The following is a 10799-nucleotide window of genomic DNA, read 5'->3' as shown; positions in this document are numbered from 1 at the left end:
TATGATATAAATCCCACCCACAGTTTTTCTAATTATCCATTTAAACACTCCAGCTGCGATTCATCCATCCATCCATTTTCAGTACCGACCTTAATCCAATTTAGGGTAGGGGAGCCTATCCCAGCTATCATTGGGCGAGAGGCGGGGTACACCCTGGACAGGTCGCCAGTCCATCACAGGGCCACACAGAGACAAACAAGACACACAACCATCCATGCTCACACTCACTCTTTGGGACAATTTAGAGTCACCAATGAACCTACCATGCATGTTTTTTGGGTGGTGGCAGGAAGCCGGAGGCCAGCTGTGATCATATAATAATATTCAAGACAATAATAAGTTAATATTACACCAAAAATGCAATTATGTATGTCAGAACAATGAAAAACAAGCAACGTTGGACCCATTGTTGTAATAGGCATGCAAATATTCAAAAGAAATATTTCAACAAATCCATAAGATGTTCACTAATTAGACTCAAAGTTTATGTTTCCTGTTCTTATTTTACGAATAATTATTAAAATTCCACGTCTCAGCCAAAATGGGTTTACACTCCAGGGTTTATGGTGTCTATAGAGTATCATTTGTTTACCAGGCATTCTCAATGGGTAAGGAAATTACAAGTGTGATCTGAGAGTAGCCTCTGTACACTACCTTTATCTACTTTTATCCATCTGCTGTGAACGAAGAGCTTCGTTTAAATTTTGAATAGCACAACAAAATGGCCGATTCACCACATAGTGCACTATATAGATAATAAGTGGACACTTCCAAGACTGAACGTGACTTTTAAATAGTTTTTGGTGATCATGGAAACCAGTGTCTCTGATGGTATAACAGTGCAAAGCTTTGAGTTACTTGCAGATCTGTGAAGGCATCATTGAGACAAGCGATGCATGCAGGTTTCAGAGCAACATATGCTGTCATCATTTTTATTTTTTTTTAAAAACCTGTTACTGAGCACATATCCTTGTAAAAGTTCCAGTTTCAACGTGATGTGCATTCTTCGCATCATTTTCAGTTAAATACAGCTTTCAATGACTTATAAAGTATTGCATTCTGTTTTTATTTACAGCCTCACAACTTTTCTGGAACTCTTTTGGTGTCAAAATATCTAAACAGTTTTAGAGGATACATCCAGGTCCCTTTGTAAGGAAACTAACATGAAGGTGAAATAATAAAAAAAAGGTGCACTCAAGTAGAGGGCTGAATCTATTCAATTCCACCACTGGGTTCTGACACACACAGTTTTTCATTTGTAAGCAAGCACTGTTACAAGTTGAAAGTTAAGCTCAAGATCTCTAAGCTCATCTTTTGTGTGCTGTGTTCTTAAAAAGTCTTTGACCTTCCCTGCCATACCCGCAGCTCCTTATATTTGCAAATATATGGACAGCGCCAGATGGGATAATGAGAAAATCAACTGAAAGTTAATTCTGTGTACTTTTGTGTGACACCTATTTAAGCATAGCACTTTCTTTTGCTGACAGGCCCATATGAGACCTCATGCATAATTTTGCATGCAAAACAATAACAAAATGCTCTCAAGGTCTGCTTTGGCTTTGCTCGACCTCAGAGGGAGGATCACTGGCAGGGAGCTGGAGGCTGGCAGACTCCTCACACAGACTGGAGATGTTACTACCGTTACATTAGATGGAGTGTCACACCCTTGACAAGGGGCCTGAGATTCCAGGAAGTTCTACTGGACTTTGAGGATTAGTTATACTGAGTGCCTTCCTCTACTATTATCATACCTATTGCAATCTTGTTACAGTCACAGTGTAGCTGCGATGAGAGATTCACGGAGTGAGGCTGCCAAAGCAAACCTAAGACTAATTTAGCACACATGCACCACTACTTGTCATAAAATACCCATTATTATATCAGAGAAAAGATCTATACCAATAATAATTAATGCTTTCATCCTAACATAATGTTTTTCTCCACCTTCAATCGACAGGTCCTGCATAAGAAATTCTAGACAGTCTTTTTCCATTTGCAAACATGTAACTTGTGCCTGTGCACCACTTGTCCCACAGTCTCAGCAGACCTATTAGCAGCTATATATACAACCTGGATAGTGTGTCATGTGGATTCAGTTTCTGCCCACTGAGAGTTAAAAACATGTGAGTATGTGCGGGTGCAGGTGAGCATGTGAGTGTCTGGATGCCTTATCCTCATCAGCGAGGTGTCTGTAGCACTTGTTATTGGGATATTTCTGAGATGATCAGTCAGCGGTTTGTGTGTGGGATGAAAAGGTTGAGGGCAAGGTAGAGGAGTGGTGAGGTAGTGACCTGCTGGCCTCCCCTGGAGACAGCGCGGAAAGTGACGCAGCAAGGTCAGGGTTGGAGAGGGTGCAGAGGTATGAGGATAGGCTTGGGGGGTACATTGTTGAAATTCAGGGATAAGGTTTCCCAACCTCTGCAATGAAATGCACTGCGATGAGCTCCAGCCTAATTATAGAAGAGTTGTTCTGGGGGATGGGGATGTTTGGCTGAGAAGTTAGGAGTCACACAGTGTGACAGGGTGAAAATGGGTGAATGTCAGATTAAAAGAGTGAAAGGGTAACATCCCAACACACCAAAGGGAGGTCTATACTTCATGTCAAATCAGTTTAATAATGAGCAGAACAGGTGCCACATACTGTGTACATGTGAGTGCAACAAAGCAGTGTATGATTTTAAAAAATAGCTTGTATTGTTACATCGAAACAGTGAACATCCCAAGATAAAAATGAAGTAAAATACACTTATTTAGACATGTGGCAAAATACATTTTTTGGAGACAATACCACAAAGAGTGAACAGTCATAAAACAAAAGCACACATATTCTATGTACAGAGTTGAGCTTATACAGTTTTCTGATATACTAATAGTATTTCAATCTGTTCACACAGTTGATTTCATTCACCTGACATTCACCCAATGCACTGTAGCAGCACTCACTCAACCGCTGCAGAAGACCTGTCAGAAATGCAAAAAGCATCAAGCGTGTCAGCAAGTGTTTGAAAAAAGACATGTGGTTACGTTCAAGTGACAAAGCCCTCCAGCAGCTGTATGTTCGACTGGGACTAAAGAGAAAGTCAAGAGACAACATTGTGGAGCGTCAGAGCCCATGTAGGGATGAGGTTTGGGTGGATTGATGTGACAACAAAACACTGGAATTTAGCCATGTTTATTCTTGTAAACATTGTGATAAATATAATCTACCCATAGCAAAAAGGAAGTTATTTTAACCTCAAACTAAAATTATTTTCTAGCCTTTACAGAGTACTTTATGCTTAACCAGGACTTTCTGCAAATCTTACCAAGATGTTCAGCACCAAAATGTGAGTGGACTGTAACCTCGGTGTTTATCATCATCATTATTCTCCACATCATGAAACTCAGTCATTTTTGCAACAGAGTTTTGAAGGCACAAATAATGTTGTCCCACAGACAGTCAAGTCAGATGAAAAACACTTTGTTTGATAAACTCCTGATCATCATCCTTTAAAGAAGTTAAAGAATCTGATCGTCCACCAAGATCATCCTTGATCTCACAACTCTGTCCCTTCTCTTTCTCATTGCACACATATACAATGAGCTTGTTTATATGGCAGTTGAAAAAAAGTAGTCCAACCGAAATTGTACAAAATCAAAGCTCTTCCATGCTCCAAAGTTCCATTTTTTTTAATCTATTCGTAAAAACTCTAAAGTAGTGTACGCTTTATATTATTACAGGCCAATTCCCAATAAAGCTGCTCTTATGCACTAATTTTTCTGTGTCTTTTTCAGATGACTAAATGCTAAATGAGACTACATCTCAACTCTCAAAATCCTGATTTCATAATTGCAGTATCATCTGACAAAGTCACCAATCGAGTGACCTAAAAACAACGTATGTTCAGTGAGTTCAGCTACACTTACATGATTTCTCTGTACTATGATCCCTGATGGAGAAAGTTGGAGTTGGCAGAATGCCTTGAACATTTCCCGTACAATACTTGGCATTGTGGCATCAAACATATTTCGGTCAGTCACTAAATTCCCCTCTCATGCATGTAAACTGATTCAAGGGCAAAGTCGTGTTGTAACCGTAGCTTAAGTCAACTGTGCATGTAACCGTGTTGACTGTGAATGTGATTTCACAAATGGAAGTAGCCCTGAGTGATGCCTGAGTAGGCTTTACTGGAGGCAGACCAACCTGTTTTAACTACTTCATTTTTGTCCGGATGCCTTCACGTCACAATCAGGGTAGAGCCTTTAGCATCAGTTTTTACCCGGCCTGGTAAACATAGTGAAACAGTGTATTCATGTGCCATCTTCCAAACCTTAATCAAACCAAATATTTTTCTCGGCTGAATATCCTATCAAAAGTTCTCACTTTGGACGAGAGACAAGTTGAGCAGGATATGATGCGTATTAAAGATGGCGGTCAAAGCCATTGTTTAAGTACATGTATTTAGAAGTATTCACAAAAGCAATATACAGGGTAGCAGAAAAAAGAACAAAGTCATCAACATTATCAGCATGCACACTCTCTTTTAGTGAAATCTCTCGACAATGACCTACTCTATACACACATGGGCTCGAAGATAATGCAGACCTTTTTTCTGCACAATGATCTGTCAGACAGATTTGAACATTTCTCTTATGCAGCTACTTCAGGTATCTACAGGGTCACAGAGCTTTTATAAAAATTATCTTTTCGTCATCCCAGAGGGCATGGCTATCTCCTTTAATTTAAGGCTTTTAGTTGTGTTTTTTAATAACAGAGATGGAATTTTTATATGAAACACGCTACAAAAAGAATCAAATAACAAAGTATGCCACTAGAAATGTCAAATTCATGTGCAGTTGTACAGCTCCTGGCATGCAGACAAACCTATTTGTGACACTTTTTCACGTAAACACACCATTCCTTTCAAAGAGTCAGCAGCAGCTACGCCCTTCCTTCTATTTTCTACTAATAATAACAAAAATCATTGCAAAATCTACCTCTAGAGGCCTTACCGAGGCCTTATATGAGTTGTTGACTCCTCTTTAGAAATTTGATTAAGACCAAGTATGAATTATCTGCAAATTAAATGCAGACAATTAATGCAATAAATAGCAAGCTCAAAGTCACTGCTGTTGGAAGTTGGTTTTGACTTGCCCTCAAACATTAAGAATACTGGATGCATATTTCAGTATTCAAGGGCTAAGTGGTGCTGTTCTTGTGCGGCAGGCATTTTTGCCATGGGCTAAAAGGAAGAGAGAGGATGATGAAGAGGAAGCCTCCAAAAATGAGAATGGCCCCTGCTGAGCCCACACAGGCCACAGACCAGGAGAGCTCATGGTGTAGAGGTATGGAGTGGTCACTGGACAGCAAGTGCAGCACAGACTGGTGGAAAATCAGGACAGACAGAAGGACCAGTACTCCTGCACAAGAAGATAAAGGTAATGAGAGGGTGCTGAAAGTTTCAACCTAGAACCATATTAACTTTTTAGCCAAAATGAGAAACGTGGGTGTGCAGAAAGAGACTCTGACTCTCTTAAAGCTATGCTCTAACAATTGTTAAACATTAAGATTATAGTAAAAGGCATGAAAAAACTGTGCCATGGTATGCTTAAGAGAAATGTCAGGTCCAACCTGATAGAATAAAACAGAAGGAAGCTGGTTTGAGAAAGAAGGGAACTCCTTTGCTGAGGGACATCACAATGCATATGGAGCCCATCACCATCATGGTCAGACTCAAAAGCGCCAAGACAGCTGCAGCAAGGTTTAGATCTGTGGAGGAGAGAAGAGATGAAATTATAGGGAGAGGATGTGAGGTTTTATGAAGCTCTGAGCAGAAATTGGTTGGTTTATATAGTCAGATAATGTTATCTTATATATCTTAAAAACTTTCAGTCTTGTGCTATTTCTCATATTGACTCAGATCAAATTACATGCACGTGGACACAATCATCATTGTAGCTTTGAAATTGATAATGGCACGTTTTTTTTCCTCTTAGAGAACTTTTTTTGTGAGGTTAAAATTAAAAACGGTAAGTTGCTGTTAAACCCATATCCTCTGAGCTGCAAGCCAAAGGAATTGAAAAACTAAAATACATTCATTTTCCAGGTGTCTATGCTGATCTTTTTATTTCTTCATAATATGGGTCAAAATGCCAAGAAATGTTATCCTGAAAATGCATGCACTGACATTTATTCAGTATGGAAAATGCCTGTAAAAATGATGACATAGAATTTTCATGTTTGCTCATTTAAAATAATGTCCATGTTCACAAATGAATAGATTACATATCATAGTTATTAATGACATGCCATGGGACTAATGTAGCTTAACACAGGCTAGTCTGAGAGAAATATCTGAAAACAGCTTCCTGACACCTTATTACGTGACAGGAATTACATGCTGATACCACGTAATGTGACATGATTCTCGTGTTCTTTCCCCATTTGTCAAGTAAGATGAACCAACTTGGTTTTCCAGATTTTCAGGCTTCAGTGATGACACCACTGCTTCTCAAAAAGCTGGAGATTTGTTCAAGAAGTCAGAGAATTTCTCCTGTCGTATAGAGGAATCAAAAAATTTCTCCTCCTCCTTTATTACCATTATTGCTGATTTCCAGACAGCCATGGCTGTTATGCAACATTTGCACAATTAGAATTTCACAAATTAACCTATAAAGACTTGAAACCTGTTTTATGTGAGCTAATTACTGTATCACACTGACCATTAGTTCATGTTATGCTTTGTCAGCGTCCTGTTTTTTGTTTCAGTCTGTGCTCAAGACGTTAACTTTTAGCCAAAGGATAAAGATGACTTATGTTCAGTGTGATATGGGTATCAAGTCTCAGCCAGCTTATCTGAAAACTGCACTGAAGTAAGTGGCTCTCTGGGCAGCGCAGCAAACACATTAATCAATCTGATGGCTTATAGCTTGCTTTGGAAATGGGTGGCAGTGGAAGTTAATGGGCTAAAACATGCAAAAACCACTAGTACGGTCCTGTGAGCACCACAGAGAGCATCTTTATTGATAGTAGCTGCTGGTGTAACTGCTAGCATGTGTCTGTGTGTACTGCAAAAGTTGCAGGGGTAAGTTTAAGGTCTTACTCCTGTTAGTCGTCTTCTTGAATATGACTGCATTCTCCCCAGAGGTGAAGAATTTGAAGTAGGTACAGTTGGATTCTGTGGGTACAAAGAAAATATAAGACAAAGACACTCATACACTCACTCCTAGATGGCTACTGGTCTTCTCTGATGTGCCTACTATGCATCCATGCACTGTCTCCTTCAAGGCATCATTCCTATTTATATCCAAGAGCTGAGCTTTAGCTTGACTACTTGGAGACACATACCCCCTAACACACACACACACACACATTTCACAGCACTGCACATATGGTGCCGTGAGGGTGAGAGACACAAAATGCTATGGGTAGTTGGCAGGGGGCGAAAGAGGGGAAGAGAGAGAAGGGGCAGGAGGATTATACTCGGGCTACAGAAAAAGGTAAGGGGATGCGTAGGGTGAGCATAAGACGAAGGATGCATGACAGCTCAAAGGATGAGATAACAGGGAAAAGAAGGAGTGGGTTGCAAGCAGATGGAGGGGTGGTGAGTGAAGGGAAGGAGAGAGGAGTCGCAGATGGAGAAGGAGGTGAGGGGAGCAGGAGATGTCAACAGGGGGAGGAAACACAGAGGGGTTGGTGAATACTGCATTAGACATACACTCTCCCTTCATCTTTATCTGTCCCTCTTCCTCATTTCCCCCTCTCTATATTTAGACAAAAACTGTGAAGTAGTCAGATTCCAACTGGCTTCACAGGCGCATAGTGATGATTTTCACCAACTGAAACTGATGTGGTCCCAGATGACCACATGCATGTCCACACACAGATTCTGAGACTTCTTTGCCACACAAGAATAAGCTTGAGCACATTTGCAAACATTTTCTAATGAAGCAGATCCACCATTTATCAGTCTACTGATTTTCTAGCAGACTGGGCTATCACAGTCAACGGATTTGCTCTCGCTACCCCTTGCTGAGATGATGATTATTGAGCCGTCACGTTCCTCTCCAGCAGGCAGCGAAGATGGATCGCTGGTCTAGAGATGACAGACAGGGCATCAGCAGGCTACGCTTTGCTCGGGACGAGAGCCAGAGGCATGTAAACAGGGATGTGAGAGGGAGAAGCAGGGATGGCAACAGTTGTTTTCCTACAAACATGAAGAGCCAACAGCTATCTGCGACAGGCGGCGTGGGCCGACTGTTGTAGGACGTGTGAGAGAGATTGTCAGACGCATACTGACTTCTCTCACATACCAACAACCCATTTTGGAGTCAAATTCGCTTGTCAGAAAGTGCCAGAATAGATACATTTGTCCATGAAAACTGTATGGTAAAACAGTTTCCTGACACATCATTAAAGGTGATGTTTGCAAATAGGTACACATGAGATGCAGATGTATCGTTGATGCATGAGGGGACTTTTTGGTTTCCTCTTGGCAAATTCCCAGAGACAAGCAGTGATTCCAGAAAATCTCTCGCCCAATACCTGCCTCTCCCCATCTCTAGACTCCCATTTCAGACAGAAATAGGTCACTGTGCAGATAATCGACACTCTCTCGAGAATCCAGCCATGGTCAAGTTGAATAAAGGGCTTTAAGAAAAGAACTGTCACAAATCTAAGCATGGATGTCCATCAACGCATTAAACCTGTGTTTTCCCATCTATCACAGGAGATGATAAGGTATCCAGTCAAGACAAAACCTTGATATTCAGATATATTGATGTGTGATACTCTCTCTTCACCTCCGCTACAGTGAAGAACGTTACAGGAGATGATTCCAGCCCAATAACTTTACACAACCGCATTTCTGCAGCAACTAATATCTAATTAATGTTTTGATTCTTTATGCTGAAAGAAAAATCTCCCATTTTGGGATCAGTAAAGTTTTATTCAATTCAGGGCTGGAGCCTATCCCAGCTGTCATTGGGTGAGGGGCAGGGTACATCCTGGACAAGTCAGCAGTCCACCACAGGGCCACATAGAGACAAATGAGGCAAACACTCACTCCTGGGAACAATTTAGAGTCACCAATCAACCTTACATGCATGTTTGTGGACTGGGGGAGGAAACTGGGTCATCCAGAGAGAACCCATGAACATGAACAAGGAGAACATGCAAAATCCAGCCTCTGCTTGAACCAGGAACTCTCTTGCTGTGAGGCAATGGTGCTAACCACCACACCACCGTTTACAGTCAATTCATGACATCACACTACATTCATAGACTCTGTTATGAATGACACAGACTTTACTGACTATTGTTCCAGCATTTTTCTTTGTGTTGTTACATTAGGATCAAAATTTATTTTTAAAACTTCACTATTTGTGTAATTCCACTGGAATTGTGTCTCAAAGCATTGTATTTCTTTGTTTGTCCAGGGTGTACCCCGCCTTTCGCCTGATGACTGCTGGGATAGGCTCCAGCCCCCCCCACGACCCGACCGACGGATTGACGGTATAGAAAATGGATGGATGGATAATGCTCAGCAATCTAAAGATCATAAGAGCTAGATTAAAATCATTTTATTTGAAATAAAGTGTTGACAGAGCTCTACTCAAGCGCTTCTGAGTTAAGACATAAAGACCTAACTATATAAGGATATTCCCAGTGGATATTTCATCACTGTAGTTATGATTACTTCTTCAGTTCAGTGTACATGTGTTTCCTTAATGAAGTCAACAACTTGCAATTTCTCAAAATCATATTTTGACCCCTCTTTATTATTCCTCTTTGAGACTGATGTGCATATCATCGAGGAAACCTCAAGGCAGACTTGCATGGTCGGTCGGTACAGACATGTGCCGGACCATCAGAGAAACAAGACAGGCTCATTTCCTCCTGCTCACCTCCCAGACAGCACAGACAGATGAACACAAACTCATACTGACACACAGCAGCTAGAGATCTCACCTCCAGGAAGTTCAGCCGGGCCACAGCTTGCCCGCTCTGGGTCTATGTCAGCCACCCACAGGGTACGGATGCAGCCCTTCCACAGGCCGTAATGGGCCATCTGGCAGGTCTGGTTGCCGCTGAAATTCTTTGGTTGGGCCAGCTCCACCCAAAACTCTGTCCCCATGCCCAACACCGTCAGGGTCACCCCAACAATAGATATAAAGAAGGCCAGCTTGATCTTCCCTTCCTGGCTGTCACTCATCTTGTTGATCCGCCTTTGTCCTCTAAAACCTTTCACTCCTCCCAAAGCCCCGCTCTGCCCAGGCCCTGCCACCCCAGAACGGCCCTCATCTTCGTGCTGCACAAGAAAGTTGGACCACATACTGCCAAGAGTATGGGACTAACCAAGCAATGGGGCAGGGCTCTTAGAGCAAAGATAAGAAGAGCAAGATGATGACATAAAAAAAATAATAAAAAATATGTAGAGAGGCTGCCAGATGAAAAAGTTACAACACTATATTAAAACCTGGGAGATGCAGCTGGGCTGTGCTGGATGACTGAATTGAGCAAAAGCAGTCAGAGGATTCAGTAAAAATAAGTGGGCTGGATGCTGAAATTAGACAAAAAAGAGCTATGAATAGATCTGCAGTGATGTTGGGGGCGGATGAAGAAAGGTAATAAAAAGATGGGATGAGGCGGAGGCACGAACCAGGAGAGCCAGTCTGTTTTCTGTCCAATCCTCTGAAACAGAGAGATGAAACAGAAAGATGAAAGAGCAGTCGGCATATGCTTCACCAGAGCAAAATCCTTTCATCACCACTGTAATATTTAATTTCCAACAGCTTTATCAGCATCTACACCACTCCCT

General features: G+C 41.4%; 1 protein-coding gene across 1 annotated transcript; it reads right to left on the bottom strand.

The window, feature by feature from the left end:
• Positions 1–4367: 4367 nt before the first annotated feature.
• On the bottom strand, positions 4368–10368 carry cacng6b (calcium channel, voltage-dependent, gamma subunit 6b). The gene is made up of 4 exons (XM_072393270.1): positions 9950–10368; positions 7083–7157; positions 5612–5749; positions 4368–5400 (listed from the first exon to the last, which is right to left on the bottom strand). The coding sequence occupies exons 1-4, from the start codon at positions 10311–10313 to the stop codon at positions 5180–5182; spliced, it is 798 nt and encodes a 265-aa protein (XP_072249371.1). The 5' UTR covers positions 10314–10368; the 3' UTR covers positions 4368–5179.
• Between the last annotated feature and the right edge of the window lie 431 nt (positions 10369–10799).

Source organism: Leuresthes tenuis, unplaced genomic scaffold, assembly GCF_036924035.1.
Source record: "Leuresthes tenuis unplaced genomic scaffold, fLeuTen1.0.hap1 SCAF_10, whole genome shotgun sequence".
Lineage (NCBI taxonomy): Eukaryota > Metazoa > Chordata > Actinopteri > Atheriniformes > Atherinopsidae > Leuresthes > Leuresthes tenuis.
Note: the sequence above shows the minus strand (reverse complement) of the source record. Positions and strands in the feature narration are given on the sequence as shown.

What these genes read in the sequence shown, in the direction of transcription:
- cacng6b (XM_072393270.1), bottom strand. Translation starts at nt 10,313, where the DNA reads ATGTGGTCCAACTTTCTTGTGCAGCACGAAGATGAGGGCCGTTCTGGG. An exon ending in CCCGGCTGAACTTCCTGGAG is followed by an intron (nt 7,158 to 9,949) that starts GTGAGATCTCTA and finishes TTGTACCCACAG; the next exon opens with AATCCAACTGTACCTACTTC. An exon ending in CTTCTGTTTTATTCTATCAG is followed by an intron (nt 5,401 to 5,611) that starts GTTGGACCTGAC and finishes CTTCTTGTGCAG; the next exon opens with GAGTACTGGTCCTTCTGTCT.